At 36.7% G+C, this 24,631-nt stretch overlaps 1 protein-coding gene across 1 annotated transcript in view; it reads left to right on the forward strand.

The window, feature by feature from the left end:
- Window positions 1-2,870: 2,870 nt before the first annotated feature.
- retreg2 (reticulophagy regulator family member 2) overlaps window positions 2,871-24,631 on the forward strand; it is a 31,794-nt gene continuing 10,033 nt past the window's right edge. The window contains exons 1-5 of the mRNA XM_039756455.1: window positions 2,871-3,221; window positions 19,791-19,897; window positions 20,707-20,737; window positions 21,672-21,801; window positions 24,394-24,478. Of these exons, the coding sequence (XP_039612389.1) occupies window positions 2,959-3,221; window positions 19,791-19,897; window positions 20,707-20,737; window positions 21,672-21,801; window positions 24,394-24,478 (616 nt within the window). The 5' untranslated portion in view covers window positions 2,871-2,958. The remainder of the gene's footprint in view (window positions 3,222-19,790; window positions 19,898-20,706; window positions 20,738-21,671; window positions 21,802-24,393; window positions 24,479-24,631) is intronic.

The raw sequence follows: 24,631 nt of genomic DNA on the forward strand, positions 1-24,631 counted from the left end.
CAAATCTGGGGAAGGTTACAGAAAAATTTCTGCTGCTTTGAAGGTCCCAATGAGCACAGTGGCCTCCATCATCTATAAGTGGAAGAAGTTCGAAACCACCAGGACTCTTCCAAGAGCTGGCCGGCCATCTAAACTGAGTGATCAGGGGAGAAGGGCCTTAGTCAGAGAGGTGACCAAGAACCCGATGGTCACTCTGTCAGAGCTCGAGAGGTCCTCTGTGGAGAGAGGAGAACCTTCCAGAAGGACAACCATCTCTGCAGCAATCCACCAATCAGGCCTGTATGATAGAGTGGCCAGACGGAGGCCACTCCTTAGTAAAAGGCACATGGCAGCCTGCCTGGAGTTTGCCAGAAAGCACCTGAAGGACTATCAGACCATGAGAAAAAAAATTCTCTGGTTTGATGAGACAAAGATTGAACTCTTTGGTGTGAATGCCAGGCGTCACGTTTGCAGGAAACCAGGCACCTCTCATCACCAGGCCAATACCATCCCTACAGTGAAGCATGGTGGTGGCAGCATCATGCTGTGGTGATGTTTTTCAGAGGCGGGAACTGGGAGACTAGTCAGGATAAGGGGAAAGATGACTGCAGCAATGTACAGAGACATCCTGGATGAAAACCTGCTCCATAGCGCTCTTGACCTCAGACTGGGGCGACAGTTCATTTTTCAGCAGGACAACGACCCTAAGCACACAGCCAAGATATCAAAGGAGTGGCTTCAGGACAACTCTGTGAATGTCCTTGAGTGGCCCAGCCAGAGCCCAGACTTGAATCCGATTAAACATCTCTGGAGAGATCTTAACACAGACGCTTCCCATCCAACATGTTTGACCTTGAGAGGTGCTGCAAAGAGGAATAGGCGAAACTGGCCAAGGATAGGTGTGCCAAGCTTGTGGCATCATACTCAAAATGACTTGTGACTGTAATTGCTGCCCAAGGTGCATCGACTAAGTATTAAGCAAAGGCTGTGAATATTTATGTACATGTGATTTCTCAGTTTTTTTTTTTTTAATAAATTTGCAAAAACCTCAAGTAAACTTTTTTCACGTCATTATGGGGTGTTGTGTGTAGAATTCTGAAGAAAAAAATTCATCTAATCCATTCTGGAATAAGGCTGTAACATAACAAAATGTGGAAAAAATGATGCGCTGTGAATACTTTCCGGATGCACTGTATATACCCATGCTTTGTTAGAAGTAATGCTTCAGTTTATTTTTAAGTCTTAAAAGACTTTTTAGACTTACAGTAATGATTTATATAAGCTTTGTTGTTCTGAGTGGATACAAAAATGTCTTGATGGTCAACAGAGTTATTATTAGACTTAGACAAACATGTGTAAGGGCCAGTAAGCAGTAACAAGCATATAGTGTACAGACAAAGCAATAAATAAAGTCAAAAAGGTAAATCAATAACAGTACAGGATATACTGAAAACAATTGTTCTTAGGTATAAATAAGTACTTCAGAAGTACTGATGATCAGAACAGAGAAGTGGTTTAGGTCAACAATACATTGCAACAGAAACTAATAACATGTATTGATTATGGAATGCAAATCGATAGCTACTTTGCATAATGCTACCTTATAATGGGCATTGAAGATACTGAAACAAATAGGCAGCAAGTGACCACTGACATGGAAGGGCCTCAGGACTGAGCTCAAAACAAGGTTGTGTGCGCTGATGGACTTGATACCAAAACAAAGTAAACAGATTACACCCTGTGGATCTTCATCAATGCCATATTATTGATAAAAGCTAAAATGGGCCACTAAAGGACATTACAGTTAAAAAAATAATTGATGGACATTTACATATAAACTAACCAATCAGGTTATTGATTAATATGTCGACATACAGTACTTAAAAAATGATGAATGTCATTAAAACTGGTACATTTTAACATGACTTGAGAAAATTTTATGAGATAGGGGATGACGCCCATTTACAGAGATATGCTGCAGCTACACAGACAAAGGCAGCTTTGAAAAGATAACAGCCATTAGCCTCCCAACAAGCTAACTTAGGAAGGAGAGGAAAGTGAGAAAGGGTTCAATGCATGTAAATGTTTATTTAACCCTTGAACTTTAAAAAGCTGTGAATATATTTAAGTGATCTTCTTGAGAAGTGTAATGTTTTATTAATGTTTATGAGGATGTGATGGCTACAATAGATTATCTCAATAAGAAACTTTATTAGTTTGGATAGATAGATAGATAGATAGATAGATAGATAGATAGATAGATAGATAGATAGATAGATAGATAGATAGATATTTGTCACTGTGATAATCTGCCTTTTTACAGAAGCTCCATAAATAAATAATTATTTTATAACAAACAACAAATAACCAAAATATACGTCATATTTTTATAACACGTGACATAAATTACATAGAACTGCTGAATAACAAAAACTCTTTTATGTTGTGGAGTTTTTACATTAAATGCCAGTGTGTTGGACGGTAAATTCTTAAAAGTGGTCCAACTCTTGCACGGACCTCTAAAACAGCTGTCGCAGATGCAAATGTTTTCCGTTTGTTCCTTATTTTTATGACAGTTGTATAACGTGATATTTCTCGATTTGACTTGCTTGATGTTTTTTGTATTTTTTGATCAGACGCTTGCCAATACTACGAATATATGAAGATATTTTTTCCAGACCTACACCTGTTGTAGCCTCAAGTACAAAACGTTATACTGTGCAACTCGCTATTTACTGCAAATGTATGTTCGTGTTTTTTTTTTTATTTCTTTCAGTGATTTCCCTACCTAAGCAAGTCCGAAAGCCCTCTTCCTCGTCAACGTTGCTGTGGCACAGAATGGCACGACGCACGGCTCGGCTCCTTTAAGCCCAGCACAAGCATATCACATGCCAGGGGTGGCCGGTCACACGGTGGGGGTGCCGCATCTTCCTTCCTGGCAGCGGAGCTCTCGCACAATAACAAGCGTGCCGTGGCAAGATGGCGAGTGAGGAGGAAGCAGGAGCTCCAGCCGAGGTCATCCCGCTTTCTTTCTCCTCCTCCGCTTCTCCCGGTGGTGTCAGTGGCTTGGATGCCTTGTTCCCAGCCGGTGAAGAGAGCCCGGAGTTGCAGCAGCTGCGCGAGAGTCTGCAGGCGCTGCTGGGCCGCTATGAGCCGCTGGTGCTATGGTTGCAGCGACTGCTGGTGTGGGAGAGGCCGCTGCACAGCATCCTCCTGGCTTGCGCTCTCAACGGCGTCTTCTGGTAAAGAACCGTCGATGTCTGATTTGAGTGCCGGGGCCGCAGCTTGGTACGAGTGTGAGTTTTGAAATGAGAGCGTGTGACAGCTGTGTCGTGGCACTGCAATAATAACAAGTAATCGTACCTCGAAGAACGGAAAACAAAAGCTTTGCGGGTGTCGTAATAAGATATAAATGCTGCGAAGTGCTTATTGTGGTTATGCCCATCTTAGCCACTTGTTGCTTTGGCTTGATCACCCATGGAGCGCGAGTCCGCCGTTGCCAGAAATAGCCCCCAGTTAAGTGTTCGGGCTTGGGGGTCCATCCGAAGTCGACTAGAAAAGTGATTTTTCAGGTTGTGCTTCTAGCACTCCTCACACTTAAGGCCAAGGTTGGCCAGATCCCCCTCTACCTGAGGTTTAAAGTGTCCTTGTGGAAAGACAAGCAGATGACAGTTTTTCTGAAGCACATAGTGTAGTGGTAGTAAATGATTTCAATAGTAATTCAGTTAGCAGTGAGGCCCATAAGCATGTTTGCCAAACTCATATACCTTTCACTTTCCATTGTTAAAAGAATTGATGTGACATATCATTGTCTGAGTTTATACCTTGTTTGGTATTATCAATCCATCTATCAGTGTACAGTATCTCCTTGATTCCCAGGCTGCTGTTCCAAAGTACATTAATAGCACACTTTCTGTGATCTCCTTCCTTGATCACAAAACCTAAGCAAGAATTTCTTCATATTCTTCATTTCATTTTGTGTTGCACACCATTAGGAAAACAACTGATGCAAATTGCTTCATTTTATTTTTCAAATTGGATTTGAAACACAATCATTGAGCAGATGCATGGAGTAGCAGAAAGTATAGGCAGCTTGCTATTTTGGTTCAGATGTAAAAGAAGATGCAATCCTTAATTTAAAAAAGAAGCCACTATTTGCATGTCTTCTTTGAATATGTCAACAATTGTAAATATCCATTCCGTGATAAGTATTTAATTCAGGGTTGCAAGAACTGTGATCTGTTACAACAAGAGCCAATTCTAGAAAGTGTGCCAGTATTTTGCAGGGCACACATCATCAGGTCATTTAAGAGTCAAGAGGCTCCAGCAGTGAGTACATCACTGGGTTTATAAGTACACCAGGGAGGCTGATTTGTATTTTCTGTTAAATAACATGATGTTCTTTATTTTTAATATATGTTTAGTATGTTACTGTTACATATTGATTAGACATACTTGAAATAATCAATGTAACACATACGCATCATTTTTAATGTGTGAGGAAAATGAAATGTGGACATAGGCAGAACATGCACATTCTACAAAGAAATCAGCATTCTAATTTAGTCTCCTGGTGCTGTAACGTCGTAGCACTAACCACTGTAAAGTATGCCTACTAATGCATTTCTTTTGGCTATGCCACTGTTACACCTTAAAATGAATTAGTGAAAGTTATTTCACAAAATGCCTTTTACTTCTTTATTTAGTATTTATAAGAGTAAACTAGGGTGTTGTACCGTGTTAGCCATTATGAATGTATAGAAAAGCCAAGCAAAATGACACCTTTTATTGGCTAACTAAAAAGATTACAATAGGCAAGCTTTCAAGGCAACTCATGTCCCTTCTTCAGGCAAGATGTAATACAGAAACTGAAGTTCCATGTATTTATATACACACACTAAGACAAGAAACAACATTGGTAAATCTTTAAATGAAAAATCTTAAATGTAAAAAATTAATAGGTTCATTCAGGCTAAGATTAATTTAACAAGTGGTAGAAGAACAATATACGGTCAAGATCTTTGGATAAGAATAAACTATAAAGTAGCAAGCAGCTTTGAGGGTGGACTAGACTTAACCAATACAAAATTATTGGGAAGCTTGTAAACAATTAATATAAAAACAATAATGCACAAAAGCAAATGTTTTAGAGTATATTTTTGTAACATTATACATGAAAACTTACATTGCCAAAAATCTACTGCGATTAATAGTAATACTTCTATGCACATTACAGAAATATCTGGCCTTTTCTGTTCAGATTGTGCAGTAATATGTGTTCATCTGAATTAGGCTACAGCAATCCTTGACAATCCTCAAATATTTTTTTGGGTTAAAAAACCAAGTAGGTTACAACCAGAGGGTTACAGAAATGACAAGTGATATTTTCTGTCTCCTTATTCACTTTATGGCAGTGTTACAGTGGTTAGTTAATTATTTTGCAGATCCAGCTTTCTGTCTTTCTGACTATGTGGAGGGTGTACATTTACTGAGTGCCTGTGTTGGATCTTCCATGTATACTTTGAATATCCTCTCACTTCCAAAAGACATATAGTGCATGCTACATTAACTGTCAATTCTAAATTGGCTCCATATGCATTAATGACTGAGTTGGACCAGTGAGTGTTGGTTTGGTCTTGTGCCCATTGCTGCTGGGACAGGCTCCAGCTCTTTGTGAGACAGAATTGGATCAGGTAGGATTGAAAATGTAATTTTATTTATAATGTCTAGTTAAATAATTGTAACTAAATAAGTTATTTGAAAGATCACTATAATTTCCACTTGTAGTATATTTTTTAAGTTTAAAGTTTTTTTTTAAGTTTAAAGAAAGTTGTTGCCTGCTGCCTGAACCTCTTTGTTTTGAAATCAGAAACACCTTTTCTTCTATGTAGGTATATTTAAGGATATAGTTCTTCAGTTTATAGATAATCATAACAGTAGCTTGCAGCTCTTGAATCATCTGATCCTTAATCCAGTTAATGTAGTTAAGGAGTATGGGGTCTAATTCTTGATGACTTTCCGTGAACCAAGGTAATGTGAACATTGTTATTATTAAAATGTTACAAACGTTAAAATAATACATTTTGTGAAATGCACTTTACACGCATTCAGAACCTCAAGTAAAGATTACAATGTCCACATGCATCTCTTACATCACAGGACAATCGTTAGGACAGAATTAAAATTAATTGAGTAATATACAAGACAATGATTATAATTTCTTGTGCATATGTGATTGATATTTGCTGGGAGGAGCTGGTCATGTTGTGTTTCACTTCAGAAAAGCATGAATAGGCCTAACAGGACAAGTATGTTGATGATGTTGAACTGAGAGAGAGTGTGTGTGTGCAAACAGGATCTTTGTATTAAATATAATGCACTCAGTCAACTCCTCTACACCAATGAGCTGTGGTGATCTGTCAAACTACCATTACATGTCCTAAAAATAGTAATTACTATACTGTTGGCTTTGAACTGTTACATAATTCAATAAAGTTTATCTTCAGTTGCCATGGTTCATAGCACTGTAATTAAACTATAAGTCAGTGAACCTCAAAAAAAATTACAGGGTCATTCTCATGCACTCTAAAAGCCTTTCTTTTATTTTTATTTATTTATTATTTTTATTGTTGTCCTCCACTTTTAGACGTTATTTATATTTTTTTTAGATAAGTGGATTTCAAATTGTAAGTGTTGGGGATATAGTCCTATTTACACCTATGGACTGATTTTTTTTTTTTTTTAGTATTTAGTTGTTTGGTATTTTATGTTTTTAGTATCTTTGTTTTACACACCTGTGTAAACTTAATTCATTTTCAAAATACCCTAGCAGGTAAATTTATCTGAATTGGTAGCAAAGTATTCTGACTGGATGGGAAAGAGTGGTTGTTTTAGACTGTTATATTATTGATTATGTATTACCAGTAATGGCACACTGCATGATAACATGCAGTGAATACACTTGACTTCAGCATTCATAGCTTTCATACTCTTTCTCTGTATGTTTAGCATTTGTTTGCTCAGAGGTTGATGAGCTAGCTGCTTCCTGAGCAGCTCTTCTTTTCTCCACCCTAGCAGCAGACTTCTTCTCTACTTTCATCGGCATCTTTTCACGTTAAAACTTACTAAGTCAGTGTTTGTGTTTCAATTACTTAGTACATTTTCTTTAATCTTTCACTTAAAATGGCATTTAAGTCTTCAATCTGCTTCAAGAATAATTTTAGATATGATGAGGTAGAGAAAGTGAATGGCGAAGGTGGTAGGGATGAGAATGGCACCCGTACACATGTGCCGCACGGCCGCCCTGATAGCCTCTGCCGCGAGTTGATTTTGCAATAAAATAAGATAAAAATAAAAAGAGGAATAACCTTGGAGGTCAATCATCATCCTGAAAGCGGATAGTAAACGTCAGGTAGTATATGTGTACCAAATTTCAGGTCAATAGGTCAAAAGGTTTGCGAGCTACAGGTGATTTAAAAGCCTGGGCAGACAAACAAACAGCCATGGTAGCATATTATATAAGAAGATACTGATTGGAATTTCTGTGGCTTTACATAACTAGGAATAATAATCAGTTTAAAAATCAGAAATAAATGAATCAATAAACACCCACACTTTTAGCAAACTTGCTGTTTGTTTCAGGACTAGAATATATGAAATAATAAAATCAGTCTCTGTATTTCTAGTATTTAATCTGCTTCCCTGTGAGCACTAAATGGAGTTTATTAGAATTATTTATTATTACTTCCAGAGAACTTAAAAAAAAATGCTAGTACTTACTGGTAGGGTAGTATTTCAGCAAGAGCTTGTCTGCTGGAATGAAATGCTAGTTAGTCTTCATCCATCTGCTTTTTACTTTAATTTTGTGTTGGGGAAAAATTCTGCATCTATGCAATTTTCACATATTCCATGAATGTCTGTCAGATTTCTTAGTCAATTCTGCCCAAATCATACCCACTTAAAGTGATATGATTTAATTCAGAATTAAAATGTCTGGCATCTCTTGTTCAAGTGGCTCCTTTTAATCTATTATATTATCAGATGCACACTGTTGATGTTCATTCCTGTTTAAGCTGATGTCTAAACTTGTCTTTCATTCAGACAAAAATTCACATCAAAGCTGCTTGAGGAAATAGTTTGTTACATTTTCGTATATTTTTCATTTACACACCGCATTTATTTTACAGGTTTAAATTGCTTCTATATTTTTAAATGGCATCACCCTTGAGCACAGTTTCCTATCTTTCTAGCCTCTTCTGTAAATACTAGCTCTAAGTGGCCCATTACTGTGTAGTTTCTGTGTTGTGTTTCAGAACATTTCTGAGCATCATCTGCTTGTTTTCCTACAGATAAGATTTTGTTTTGCGAAAATATTAATTATAAAACTTGTGTGAATAATATCAAAAGACACCTGATCATGGATTTGATTCTGAGCTTGAAATATAGAAACTCATGGATTGTTATGATTATTATTCACATATACTTAGCAAAAAAAGAAACGTCCCTTTTTCAGGACTGTGTATTTCAACAATAATGTTTTAAAAATCCAAATAACTTTACAGATCTTCATTGTAAAGGGTTTAAACAATGTTTTCCATGTATGTTCAATTAACCATAATCAATTAATTAACATGCACCTGTGGAATGGTCGTTAAGACCTTAACAGCTTACAGAAAGTAGGCATTTAAGGTCACAGTTCTAAAAACGCAGGACACTAAAGAGACTTGTCTACCGACTGTGAAAAACACCCAAAGAAAGATGCCCAGGGTCCCTGCTCATCTGTGTGAACGTGCATTAGGCATGCTGCAGGGAGGCATGAGGACTGCTGATGTGGCTAGGACAATAAATTGCCATGTCCGCACTGTGAGACGCCTAAGACAGCGCTACAGGGAGACAGGAAGGACAGCTGATCATCCTCGCAGTGGAAGAGCCCGGATCTCAATCCCATTGAGCACGTCTGGGACCTATTGGATCTCAGGGTGAGGGCTAGGGCCATTCCCCCCAGAAATGTCCAGGGACTTGCAGGTGCCTTGGTGGAAGAGTGGGGTAACATCTCACAGCAAGAACTGACAAATCTGGTCCAGTCCATGAGGAGGAGATGCACTGCAGTACTTCTAGCAGCTGGTGGCCACACCAGATACTGACTGGTACTTTTGATTTTGAGCCTCCCTTCATTCATGGACACATTGTGAAACATTTTTAGTTTATGTCTTATGGTGCTGACTCTTTTAGTGTTCATACAAATATTTACACATTAAGTTTACTGAAAGTAAAAACAGTTGAAAGTCAGAGGGCGTTTCTTTTTTTGCCGAGTATATATGTTTATGAAACAATCTTTAATGTCACATTTTAAATTCATAACATGTACAGTAAAATGCAATGGCAATGCATAACCCTTTATATCTGGGTGGCAGTACATGCAAAGCATGAATCAACCTTGGATTGGGGACTTGGATATTGCAGAATGTACACACTCACAACAGGCCAGCTTATAGCTATACAGTGTCCTAACCTGTATGATTTTGTGATATGGGAGGAAATCAGATCTTGCAGAAACCTACAGAGACATTCATTGAATATGCAAATACTATTCTCACCCACACCAGAACCCTTAATATAGGGTTAAATTGTAGTTTATATATCAGATTTATTCCTGTATGATGGGTGATAAAAAGTGTTCAGTCTGAACCTAAAAGGAATATTCTACAGTGCTAATTTTGAAACTACTCAAGGATTATCTTGTGTCAGAACCAAGTCAACAAAAACAAAAACCCACAAAAAATTAATTTTGTAACATTAGAAAATATGTAGTCTCTGAAGCCAGAAGTATAACATATACATTAGTGAATTTAGCTTAAAACTGGGTGGGAATATTTAGACAAATTATAGACAGTCACATTTCTAAACCAATCCAACCCTTCATGAAGTCGGTGCTCAAAGTAGAGGCAGAGATTTTAAACTGTAAGCAGCAATGATACTGACATTAACCTGGTCTGACAGAAAGCAAGCTTCTGATTATGATGAACTGCCTACAGTTGAAAAGTCTTCAAAAAAAAAAATAGAACTATTAAACTAATAAATGTGCAGAGCGCACATTGCACATTTTAAAAATAAACAAAACCTGTTGCCAGCGAAAAATCTTTCTGTATCATTATATTATTCATAGCATTTAAAGACATCAAAGCACGATTGTTAAACATGAATGATACATTTTAGCATGTGCTGTGCATGTTGTCTTATTCAGCATTATTGCAAGGAGTTGATGTAAGCTTGAAAGAATTAGCAGCTATGATCATAAAAATATGAACTGCAAAATATGCATTTGAAATAAATAGTGTGTCACACCCCATCAAAAGGACTACTGTTAAGACAGCAGACAACAAAGTGCCATGGGAGATGCAGATTTCAGTACTCAATAAACCTAATTCAATAAATCTGCCTAATGACAATAGTAGAAGCATGATAAGGCTACACAGCATTCCCCTTCTGACTGCACGTCTAAATGAGGAACTAAAGGAAGTTAACATTACTGCTTAATTGGAAATGCAGACGCGTCCTGCTAGAATATAGCCTAAGCATTTGTATTATCATGGAAATTTGGCTTAATATATTTGCTTTATGTAGCCTCATGTGTACAGTCTTAGCTGCACGTGGACAGCTGCTTTAAGCAAAGAGACTTACTAGCTTAGCATAAGCAGACCAAGCGGCTAAGCTACACCTGTGCCAATCACCAAAGCAGGTGCCCATTCACTGCGCTGCTACTATTGCAAAACATCTTTTCCTCAGCTGCTAACCCGTGTAGGAATATGGCAATCATATATACCAGATGCTTCTATCACTATACCGTAAATATATTATTATAAAGATTCCTGTGCTCGTTATTTTGGTTTGTTTATGCTACAGTTACTATTAACTATATTCTTTATATGAGTGTTAGGTATCTGTTTTATAGTGCCACATGTGTACAGCCTCACCTGTATGTGGACAGCTGCCTCAAGCAAAAAGTCTCACTAGCTCAGCACACACAGACCAAACATTTCTCTTCAGATCAGAGTTACACCTGTGCCAATCACCAGGTGCCCAAGCACCAGACAGCTTTGTATGGAAGACATCTCTTCTTTGCTGCTAACCCAAGTGGGATAATGGCAATCACCCACAGCAGGTGCTCTTACCAATATACCTTGACCCAGTCAAACAATTTTAAATTAATATTAATATTATAAAGCAACATTAATAAAACACAGTAAAACCAATGGTAGCAAAAGTAGGACATATATTTGAAAAGAGACAAAGGTTAAGCAATGTATTTGAAAAAGTCTTATTAAAAATATGATACAGAAAGTTAAGGTGATGGAAGATGAGTCTTTTAAAGACAAGATGCATAGTTGCTTCAGATTGGTGTTCAGCCCACAGTGGTCCGTGCCAGTTTCTTTGAGCTGTTCTCCTTCTCAGCTGTCCTTGCTTTTCTGTCCCCTGCTCTACCTGCCTTCCTTTCCTTCCTGTGCAGCATGCACCCAAACTTAAAGATATAACTTCACATCAAATTAACATTGATTAAAAGAATAATCATTCAGTGTTTGCTTTTCTCGGACTGTTTGTCCATTCCAATCTTAATTACTACAGGTCTGATAAATTAAATATCTGTTTAAGGTTCAAAAAGAATGATCTAAAAGATACAGAGTTCAGGTGAGTACAGATACATAATTTAAGATCAATCTATAGCAGTTGTTATAAACACTGTGTTTACATTTTTAAACATGGGATAAAAGAGTCCAGAGTTAAAAAGTCCAAGCGACTGCCCCTGCCAATCTTCAAATAAGGTGCCGGTTTTCTAATTGGTAGCTGTGTACTCAGGTTTATTTATGCTGGTAGGCTAATCTGTATTAGTTCCCACAGTTCACATTCTGTGTTTTTTTTTTTTTTTAGTCCTTTATGTATTGACTAAAGGACAGTTCAGTATTGTGAGTTTTGTAAATTTGAATGGCTTATTTGTATACCAATACAGCATTTTAACACATAGTATATCCATAGACTATAAACTCTTATTTGTTATGATGAAGTAGTCATAATGACTGAAACATGCTTTTGTTTGCTGTTATTTTTCTGAGGCATGGACCTAAGTAACTTTGGTGGTTCCCATGTGTGTGTTTGTGCGTGTATGTATGTGTCTGTCCTTCTTCTCTGTCGCTTCGCTCATTACAACGTACAAGTTAATTACTAAGCTTCAGTTACCTTGTGCGACTGAGCTTCTGAATAGGTAACAGTAGTTTTAGCTTTTTATTTTCTCTCAGCATTGAGTCTTCAGCTCATTTTTTTTTTTTTGCTGTCACCTTGAAACTCTAGCAGTTTAAAATGCATGTAGGACAGGAGTGTTTGGGGGCATGTTTGTAGGAAGAAGCCCCATGGATGTAGCCTTTGCAGCAGTAGATTTCGCCTCTGTTTACTGTCAACTTTTTAAAGGGTTGTCCCCAGACATGTATTCTCACTTGAGAGTCACGTCTGGCCCCGCAAGACTAGAGAATATTATGCCTTTGGAGATTAATTATCACCCAATCAACATATACTAGGATCAGTCCCCTTCACATGCAGCACTCAAGCTATGGTGTGCAGAATTCCATTGTGGCAGGATGTTTCTCAAGAATGATTGAAGGTCTGGTAAAAAAAATAGCACTGCATAAAGCATTTTAATGGAGAATTGAATTGTGACTACACCTGAGATAGTAGGCATTTTCATAATTAGTAATGGTTTATTTAATCTCGTTTTATATGAATAGCTGAAAGTTAATAGTCTCTGCAAATTGGGTGCCAAGAATGTTGACTTCTGACAGCACCTACTTTCAGTCTTTCTAGGAAAAAGTGTATAAACATTCCATAATCAGGGATGAGTCTTGGATACACCACTGTCTAAACAGCAGTCAGAACAATGAAAATATTATAATTTTTCTCACACCATAGAAGTTTCAGGTCGAAGCTAGTGTTGCCAAGATCATGTGCAAAATGTTTAATGATGTTCTGGGTGTTGCCTTAAAAGTCCTACGTAACCAGTTAGTACACTGCCAATTTCTGTTGTTATTTGTGGTAGTTAGGGTAAAACATCAAGGAAACAGTCAGTTCCCTCCCTTCTGATTTTAGATATTGCACCTGTTCACTTTACAGGTGGCAAAAGATGTTCTCAGACACTGTGTGTTCAAAGAGATGCCCCACCACCCTGTGTTCCAGATCAGGCTCCATATCATTATAATTTATTCCTGAAACTAAAGTACTACCTCCATGGGACATGCTGTGCCAATTATAAAGATGCCAATTCAACTACAGAAGAGAGGTTGTATAAGCACAGCAAAACATTTGTTCTGAGTGACATATAAAAGATTTGTGAATCTTATATGAAGTTTGGTAGTTTTCATTAGGAAGAACACAATTTGATGTTTTTTACCCATGTTTCAGAGAGCTGTACAAATGTGCAGATTTATATTTATGCAGTGAGAGCAATATGCAAACTGTTATGAAGTATATATAGTAATTGTAGCTGTACATCTTTGCATATCTAGAAATGTTTTAAGCTACTGCTGTTTCTGTTTCTTTACAATTCTAAAGTATTAATTAATTAACCTCTCTCTCTCCCTCTCCCTCTCTCTCTCTCTCATATATACTGTATATTGAAAGTGCTTTTCTTTTTCTCAACTATGGTGTCTTATCTTTTTCAGTTTCTGTTTGGATGTATTTACTTGCATTCGAAGTTAATTTATACCCAAAGTTAGACTGCCATCATGCCCAAGTTGGTTCCCTAGCTTGAACCAGTTTGGAAGATGGATGTGTTTTAAACCTACTTTAAGCCAACCATGAAAATGGAAGATTGTTGTGTTTTTAAATTTAGCATAAAAATGCAGTAGGAGTGCATGGTATGTGCAGTTTTTCATATCTCAACTGCTTTATACTAGATGTTATATTTGCCCCAATCTAATTTCACCATAAACTGTTAGCAGTTCAAATGCTTGTTTGCAGAGACGAATCTTACTAATGTAATGTATTTATCACTTGTGCCAAATAATAAGAGAATGCCATGCAGTGTGTTTATTGTCAAGCCTATAAGAAAAGTGAGGTTGTGTATGTAATTGGATCCAGCTGATATTCTTTGAGCTACAGTGCATCTGGAAAGTATTCACAGTGCATCACTTTTTCCACATTTTGTTATGTTACAGCCTTATTCCAAAATTGATTCAATTCATTTTTTTCCTCAGAATTCTACACATGACAATGTGAAAAAAGGTTACTTGAAGTTTTTTGCAAATTTATTAAAAATAAAAAAAACTGAGAAATCACATGTGCATAAGTATTCACAGCCTTTGCTCAATACTTTGTCGATGCACTTTTGGCAGCAATTACAGCCTCAAGTCTTTTTGAATATGATGCCACAAGCTTGGCACACCTATTCTTGGCCAGTTTCGCCCATTTCTCTTTGCAGTACCTCTCAAGCTCCATCAAGTTGAATAGGAAGCGTCGGTGCACAGCCATTTTAAGATCTCTCCAGAGATGTTCAATCGGATTCAAGTCTGGGCTCTGGCTGGGCCACTCAAGGACATTCACAGAGTTGTCCTGAAGCCACTCCTTTGATATCTTGGCTATGTGCTTAGGGTCGTTGTCCTGCTGAAAGATGAACCGTTGCCCCAGTCTGAGGTCAAGAGCGCTCTGGAGCAGGTTTTCATCCGGGATGTCTCTGTACATTGCTGCATTCATCTTTCCCTTTATCCTGACTAGTCTCCCAGTTCCTGCCGCTGAAAAACATCCCCACAACATGATGCTGCCACCACCATGCTTCACTGTAGGGTTGGTATTGGCATGGTGATGAGCGGTGCCTGGTTTTCTCCAAACGTGATGCCTGGCATTCACACCAAAGAGTTCAATCTTTGTCTCATCAGACCAGAAAAAAACATTTTTTCTCATGGTCTGTGAGTCTTTCAGGTGCCTTTTGGCAAACTCCAGGCGAGCTGCCATGTGCTTTTTACTAAGGAGAGGCTTCCGTCTGGCCACTCTACCATACAGGCCTGATTGGTAGATTGCTGCAGAGATGGTTGTCCTTCTGGAAGGTTCTCCTCTTTCTACAGAGGACCTCTCGAGCTCTCACAGAGTGATCATCGGTTTCTTGGTCACCTCCCTGACTACTGAATCAACTGAATTTACCACAGGTGGACTCCAATTAAGCTGCAGAAACATCTCAAGGATGATCAGGGGAAACAGGATGCACCTGAGCTCAATTTCGAGGTTCATGGCAAAGGCTGTAAATACTTATGTACATGTGCTTTCTCAATTTTTTTTATTTTTAATAAATTTGCAGAATTATTTGTAGAATTCTGAGGAAAAAAATGAACTTAATCCATTTTGTAATAAGGCTGTAACATAACAAAATGTGGAAAAAGTGATGTGCTGTGAATACTTTCTGGATGCACTGTACAGGTATTATGTTTTAGATTTAAATGTTTCTTTATTAGACATTGTTGTTCAATCTGTTCTGTTAGACAGGCTTGAAAACTATGTTGGGCTTTCCAACTCTGTCCTTGGGTTGTTTACATAATTATTCTTCTATTGCTGTTAGTTGTGCAGTGTGTATTATAAAAAAGTGTTTCTCAACCTTTTTGATGTAACAACCCACTTTTCCTATTTAAGTGTGTTTGTGACCCACTCTTTGTTGTAAATCATTAGAGTGGGAAGGGGACCAAGCACAATTGTCCAAGCTACAACCCACTACCAGTATAAACAGTAGCAACTACCACCAGCCACCAGTGGCCTAGTGGTTGAGAAACACTGTGTAAAACACAATACCATTATTTAACTAATAGAATTTTGACATATGCTGGTATTTTTAAATATGCTGAAAGTACAATGGTGAGGTGTTTATCTATGCCACATGAAAATAAGTTGCATTTTTTAGTCTGTGGTAAATTGCACAATATAGTTTTTATATAAAAAAACAAAATAAAAAGATTGGCATTTCAATGATTCCTACTGTATATGGGGGCTTTACTTAATCATTTTTATCATACACAAGCATTGCTAAAAGGCAGCATTGTTGTGAAGTGGTTAGTGATAGCTTTAAGAGACCGTGTTCAAATGGTGATGCTTGGTTTTTTTGTTTATGTTCCTTCCCATACCCTTAAACCATACATTTTAGGTAGTTTGTTGACCCTCAATTGACCTTGTGTGAATATTACAGACCCAGGATTAATGCTTGTTTGATGTTTGTTGGATATATTCAAACCCTCTGAATTTTAAAATGGAATGGACAAAGAAATGGAAATATAAAAATGAAATGATTTTTTTATTTACAATCTATACTAATAAAAGGCAAAGCCCTCACTCACTCACTCACTGACTCATCACTAATTCTCCAACTTCCCGTGTGGGTGGAAGGCTGAAATTTGGCAGGTTCATTCCTTACAGCTTCCTTACAAAAGTTGGGCAGGTTTTATATCGAAATTCTACGCGTAATGGTCATAACTGGAAGCAGTTTTTCTCCATTTACTGTAATGGAGATGAGCTTCAACGCCGTGGGGGCGGAGTTTCGTGTGACATCATCACGCCTCCCACGTAATCACGCAGTACATAGAAAACCAGGAAGACCTCAAAAAAGCGCTTAAGAAAACATGCATTATATAATTGAGAAGGCAGCGAAACAATAAGAAGCGAGCGAGTGACATATACAACCATATTCATGAGTTCTGCTACTTCGGAAACAAAGCACGATGTAAACCTACACTTTAAATTAAGTTCATAGACAGGCTGCCGCTGGCGTTTGTAATTTAGTGCTCACCCATATAAGGCCGTCCGTCAGCGGCAATCCAATAGCAAACTGCCACGGGTAAATATTCACGGGTGAAGGACTGTGCTTATGGAGAGGAAGATGAGATGGTCAGGGTGGTGTTTGACACAAACTCAGCGAAACTGCGAGAGAAAGTTTTAAGTGCCAGGACTAAGGTAACATTAAATACAGCCATGGACATAGCACGAGATGGCACCAGCACAGCTGGGAACCTTCGATGCATGTACACCGAGTGGCTCACGTGAACTGGCGCAGTGCACAGATAAAAGCAACAGTTCCAAAGGCTGAACAAAACCGAATTACACAATTGAAAAGGCAGCAAAAAATATGAAGCGTCTGCTAAGCATATTCATAAATCCAGCTACTGCGGAAACAAAGCACACGGTGGAAAAAGTCAATGTCCCGCTAAAGGAAGACAGTGTAAAAAACCCGTGCATGCAGTGTGTCAGGTCTCAGATAAAGAAGAAGACAAGCTGTTTATTGATGCAGTAAGAAGCGAATCGATGAATGAAACCTGTCATCTTTACAGCGATTGACAAACACGGAATGTAACTTGAACACAACACATCCTACAAATACGAACCTGATTGAAAGAAATAATGATAATCAAATCCTTGATGACAGCAACACTCAGTAACACTCACAAAACAAATACTGTATATTGACAGTCATGTTACGTTATTTTTAAAATGTTCCCTTTTTTTTCTACCTTTTTTAACACACTACTTCTCCGCTGTGATACGCGGGTATATATATATGTATATATATATATATATACCGATCTACATACTCGAATAATGGATACTTTATTAGCCATCAATGATTGTTTTGGTAAAGCCATACTCAGTGTATTCATTAGATGAGCGGTAAAAAGTAAGAGCGAGGGAGGATGACTCATTGAGGCATGCAGGCTGTAGTCTTGGCGTCAACTCTATCTGAATTGCGCGATCACATTTAAAAAAATATATCTTTTCAAGTTCTATTTAGTCCATATGTGTCAAACTCAAGGGCGCGGGCCACATCCGCCCGGTGTAATTATATCCGGCCCGAGATCATTTTATATACTGTATTATTGTTATTAATGGCCGGGTATATGAAGCGCTGGTAACACAATAAACTACAGATCCCATAATGCAGCGCTTCAGCTGCCTTGCCGAACACTTACGCGTTAATCAAGTCTACCTTATGATGCTGCAAGTTATTGCGAAGCTAGAGTTATTAGCGCACTGAGTTTGCACGGCGCTTTGGTGACTTTGAAGAACAAAAAAAGTCCATCTACATGCGGCTCGAACCTTGTGCATGTTTGGTAGCACATATCTGTGTGAGAAGCTCTTCTCAGTGATAAAGACTAACAAAACAGCACACAGTAGTCGCCTCACTGATGAGCACCTGCAATCCATCCTGAGAATCTCCACAACACAGAACCTCACACCAAACAGAAACGAACTTGTGGCCAAAAAAGATGCCAGGCGTCCAGCTCTAAAATGACATATGAGCAAAGACAACTGAATGATTTGATTTGTTATTGCGTAAGGCGGAGTCAACCGTTTTAACAAACAGCGTATTGCACTGATACTGAAATAGCTGTGTGTGTATATATGTAGATATGTATGTATATATATATATATATATATATATATGCATGTGTGTGTATGTATGTATGTGTGTGTATATATGTGTGTGTATATATGTAGATATATATATGTATGTATATATGTGTATATGTATAGATATGTATGTATATATATGTTTATGTGTGTGTGTGTGTAAATATATATGACAACAACACTCATCACTCACAACAGTAAATTGTATATATACAATTTAAAGAGATTGTTATTTTCGTGGGAATTGTTACATACTCATAAATATACACCTGACCAAATTATGGTTTCTTCAAAATTAAACTTGTTGTAGCTTTAATTGTTGCGTGAGCACAGATCTTCATAGCGTATGGTCCATTATTGTGTAAATCTATGTTTTGAGCATTGAATGATGCAATCGCGAAAAGTTTATTATAGACTGTGACATTTTGCCTATAGTGTTTGTGGATTTCACTTTCACCAAACAACAAATCTTTTAATTCTCGTGGATACACCTCTTCATTGGGAGGCAACACTACTTTTCCCTGATGGTAACATGAATTAGACGACCTACAAGTCTCCGACTTAAACTTTAAAGCTTTACAATATCTACTGTACATACTTCTGATATATGACCTATGTCCATATATTCAATCTCTTTTTGCTGTTCCATTATTTCACCAAGTAATATTTTCTGTTTGTTTGTGCTAATGTGATCTTTATTTTCTTTTTTTTGAAACTTTAGAATTTTACTACTTTCATAATCTCTAACCTGCTCTGTATGTGTATCGTGCCAACATTTTTGAACGTCTTTATGAAGTCTTTTATTTCTGACCCCGATTGACGTGCCACCTAGAACGTATAACATTTTTAAGAACTGGGAGCACATGAAGTGTGTCTGCCAAAAACATTCCAACAACTGAGAGGCTAAATGTCCGTGATCTTGTTTTAAATTGTTTGTAAGTAGGGCGTGACATGCAAAAGTCACCATCTCACGGGTCTTGCTTCCAAAGGTTGTAAAGTCTAGTCTTGCGGGGAGTCAAAGTGTCTTTCCGAGAAGATCACATCTCAACCCAAGATTTTTTTTATTGTAATAGTTCCATTTCTCTAGAGACTAATGCAGATACAAGTCTGAAATTGCATACTAGTTATTAGATACAATAACATTATTTTCAGCAAGTATGACGGAAATCAGAGATGGTCAGATGAAAATGTTTTGTAAAATCTGTTGATATGACATGGATAGATTCCTGTCTTAAACAGATAATGAGCATAGGCCTCAGATACATGTTGTTTTTATATTTCCTGCTTCTATAAATATTTTTTTTAATAAGATGATAAATATTTTGTTTATAGGCCTCTGTCATTTTATTTCAGACAGATGTAAATTGATCCCTCTATTTTTTTCATCTTAGGCTCCTCTCTTCCACTCCTCTCAGGCCTTTTTTCTTACTGAGTTTGTCCATGTTGGGAATAGTATTAATGGAGAGGTGGAAACACAATCTTCTCCCCATCATCATAGGTAAATAGAAATTAAAATGTTACATGAATTAGATATACATTAAAGGATGTCTAGTGGTATTATTTTCTCCTTTTTTTGTACCTTGAACATAGTATTCTAATGCCAGAGCAAGCCTTATAAGACAGCATGTCCATATTTTACCTTGGGGGAAAATAAACTCTGGTGAGGTCACCTGCATAAATATTGGAAAAAAATGTATCAGATTATAATTTTATTTTTGAAGCTGTGTCCTCTGTTCACAGTATGGTAATCATAGTATTGTTTTAAATTTCATCTACTTTTACAGAATGGATGAGCTTGTAAGGCTGAGTGGCCTGTTCCTGTCACAATTGTTTTAATGTTATAATAAGGACCCACCTAAAAAGGACATAAATTCTTGATTTTTAAAATATTACTGTCACTGTATTGTTTGACAGTTGAAATTTAAGGTTTGCCATACCAGGCAGATATTTTCTTGTTAATGTGCTATTTTCAATCCAAGATGTTGTTAGTTTTGATAATTGTTCATCAATTTTCATTGTCCACAATTAAGATTCAAAATCTCATAATGTTTCCCATACAGTCATCCTAAAAGTATTTTATTTCTACAAAAAATATTTGGTTTATTTAAATAGTTAGTTTATGAGCCATTATGTGTTTATTTTAAAAGTGTAACGGGTAAGGCATGGTAGTTTTTGCATAATTAAACTAATTGGTTCTTCTTTTAAACTAGTAATGCACATGAAGCAGCAATGATACCATGTAAATAATTAAAATATTGTGTGTTTCTTCTTATTTGTTTCAACATTGTTTTTCGTATTTCCCTTTAGCTCAACCTCAAGAAGATTCTGTTCAAGAAAGGTACATAGTTTATTTAAAAAGGGATTGTAATTTTGAGGCAATTAATATTAGTAAAGACCCTTTGTTATCTAAAATAGGTTTTGTTCCTTTTCATTTTCATTGAAAACCTCTAATTTCTATTAATGAAGGGTTGTTTTTAACCTGTGGAAATGAAACTCCAGATTTATGTAGGAGTTTTCTTGCTTTATTATGTGGCTTGTTAATGGTTTTGTAGGCATTGAAAAAGGTTTCAATTTATATAACGGGGATACACAGGATTCCCTTTTTATTGTTTACATTAGGATTTGCGTGTTTAAGCACATTCGGTTGGTTGTTATTATGTTACATTATGTTTTCATTTCTTTAGTGTCTAAAGGTTAATAATCAAAAGTGTGACAGAATATCATAGATAAAAATATATTAGGAACAGTATTAAATGTATAAGGCTTCCACATAAACTTTTATATTATAATTTACTAATGTAACAATAATTAACAGTTGTTTATTGCACAAGAAGACTGGATTCCATGCATCTTAGTGTCAGATTATTTTGATCAGCTTTGAAGTTGAACCTGAAACATTACAATTAAGTAAAGTAAAGTATTTTTGTAAACACTTCTAACAATTGTCTCTATGCAAGTGCGTAAAGAGACTATAATGTTCCAATTTGTCCTGATATACTTAACTGTATTTAGGCTAATGTGATGTTAATTGCACTGCTATATTATATTTGATGCAGATACTCATTAAAGAGTACAATTAGTATTTGTAATATTTCTTTACATTGAGCACTGCTGACTTTGGTGCACCTAATAATCAATTTTAGTACTAAGCGCTACAGGTTAATTTTGTTCTGGCTAGTTTGCAGATTTTCCCATGGATAAAAGTGTTTTGTGCTTTACCTGTATATGCTAAATGCTACATGTTTTTTTTTTTTTTTTTTACATGTTTCTAGGGAAAGTGTGGTTGACCATCCTCAGCTCCTTAGTGTACCTGAATTGTGCCACCATCTGGCTGAGAGTTATTTGACTTTTAATCTTTATGCTCAAGAGATGATCCAGTACAAGAGGCAGAACCCTGGAAAGGTAAGTGTTGTTATTCAAGCTTTATTGTATGTGAAAACCTCTTGTTTAAAGAGTGTAGAGGGTATATTTGAATAAAACTTGGTGTGGAGCAGTGGCACAGAGCTACGTAGATAGTTTGCATCTCAATGAGACCCTTCATTAGAATTAACAGATCTGGCAGTGCCATGCTAACAGTGTGTGTGCCCAAAAAAAGAAGTCTGACTACCATTGCTCGCGTACTGAAGTGTCAGCATGGCACTGCCAGATTTAAACACTAGCGTGGACAGTTGCTCACATACTGAAGTGTCTATAACTGCAGGTGGAAGCTGCCATCGCACTTTTCATAACTAAATAAGGAGTAGCGTTACACATGTACTTGGTCAGCATGCCTATGGAGATCAATCACAGCACAGGAAGCTCTGCAGTCTACTTGTGTTTTTACACTGTGGGAAGATAAGGTAATAAATATAGGTAAAAACATTCTATCTGGCTTTTACATATGTAACATATAATTTTTTTTTTTATACAAAGACCATCACAAAACATAATCACAAACAGACTTTGCATGACACATTGACAAGCTCGGTATGCCCTGTTGTTTCATTGAAGGACATGCGTGTGTCTTGCTGCATCCAAACGGTGCCATCTTTTACCTTTATGCCTGATGCAGCTGCATTGTTCTTATGGGTGAGTGGAGGTTTCTTGCGGGGAGGGCTTCTGTTCTCTTTCTACTGATGCAGAGTCCTCATTCTCATCTGAGTTCACTTCTTTTATAGTATATCTTTATTTGAAAACAGCAGTGTCAGATCGGGGGAGCGTGAATGTGATTGAGAGAATAAAACTGAAAGGAAAAAAAAAATGCTAACCTTTACAAGTAACATAAATTTACACCGGCTGTTACAGACTCAAGTCAAATTATGTTTTTGTTCTATAATAATAACAATAAGAGCAGCTCACTACTCAAAACGGTAAATCTAGGAAGTACCCAAATTCGAACCAGCAACCTCTTGATTATGAGTCAGCATTTCTTACTGCTGCACCACCGAAGAGGTCTTGTCAGCGTCGTACCCTAACCCAATTTTGTTCTTTGGTTATATTCTTGAATACAAGCATGCTTGTTTTGTAATACTTGTACCATTTGTGAAAGTGTTTATTTGATATTTCGACTTCAGTCTTCACACATTATACTCTTCATGTCAAAATTTTGTCATTAGTACTATAACATGAAAAAAGTTTCTGTTTTGGCTATGTGTTCTACATTTCTTGCTTTGCATTTCCTGTCATCCTACATTTACACAGATCGTTGTAGACACAGAACACACATGAGTTCCAAATAACGATATATTACTTACCCTATATAATTTCACACACTTCACACCCAGATAAACAAACTTGAGCTGGGAGAACTTTTTTACTGACTTGAGTAGCGACGGTGGGGGGATGGGTTAGCAGGCAGCTTGCTGCTTGTGCTGATCAACATATTTGCAAAGCAAAAATGCTAACGGAGAGGTGCAAAGGAATTTAAGGTGGCCCAGAATTGCAAGTTTTTTCATCGGCTTCAGGGATTCTAGTATGAAGAGATGGGAGGCAGCTACATCTTTTACAATTATTTTTTTAAGACAAAAGTATAACACAAAAGATTTATTACCCCCAGATACTATGGTCAAATTGGTAGTCATGCACTAATGTTTTATTATTTCCTATGGTTCTAAATGTATGCAAAAATGTGACTTAAAATGTACACTGTTGAAATGATTAATGGAATTAAACTGTTCCGTTATCTGATTTACAAAGACTTATTTAATGGGTTTTGACTACACTAAAGGAGTTTATTTAGGGAACAAGGGTGAACTTTAAGAATTTACTCCACCCAAGTATATTGTATCCTAAACGTTTTGATCTTCAATCTCCATGAAAATATGAGATTAGAAATGGTTTTTAAACATTAAACAAACAATTTAAACAAACACAGGGCAAGTAATAGATTAAAAAATGTTATTTTTGGTTGGTACCCCTTTAAGTTTATTAAAGAATGCTGTTTTGTACAAGAAATAGAAATAAAATCAGCTTGGAATTTCAATAGTAGACTTGTTAAGATCTATAATGAGCCCATATATTCAAGTTCCCTTTTAGTGTGATGCTCTGAATAACAAAAACACATATTTTTAGTTTAATTTTTTAAGTTTCTTCATGATTGCAACACTGTATAATATGTATTTTCTAATTCCTGATAATGATGTTTCTCACTCTCTCAAGCTTTTATTTAGTTGCATGTCTGTGAGTGTGCTTACTTCATAAGATTCATAAGAATTTTCATGTTTGTCTTATGGTTTGTTCAGCTCCACAATAGCTAGGACTGATTCTTATCTGTGATAATGGAAACGCAAATTAAAGTACAATTTTGCTCTTCTGATGTCTAGCATAATCCCAAAACATCATTTAGTAATTTCTTATTTTTTGTTAAATGGACAAACCAACCAAGAAGTGTGACTGCTGTTTAAGTGTACACTGCACATTGATGTTTCTGAACTAGTTTAACTTTTTTTTTAATTTTCATTCCATGAAACAACTTATTAGTATCTGTGTTTTGCTTTATCAATGTGTCTTTTGCAGTTCTGTGCCTTTGTCTGTGCTGGATGTTCTTTATTTGCTGTAACTGGTCACTACATACCAGGAATCATGATCTCATACATAATATGTGAGTATACACCTTTTGGCTATATTTAATATAAAAAGCTATTTTTTTTCTGTTACATTTTGAAAAACAAACAAAAATCATGCTTGACTATAAAGATTTAAAATTGGCCTGTTATTAGAGCAGAATATAGGCTTATCCTATCTGTTTCTATTC

The sequence above is a fragment of the Polypterus senegalus genome, chromosome 6 (assembly GCF_016835505.1).
Source record: "Polypterus senegalus isolate Bchr_013 chromosome 6, ASM1683550v1, whole genome shotgun sequence".
NCBI classification, from domain to species: domain Eukaryota; kingdom Metazoa; phylum Chordata; class Cladistia; order Polypteriformes; family Polypteridae; genus Polypterus; species Polypterus senegalus.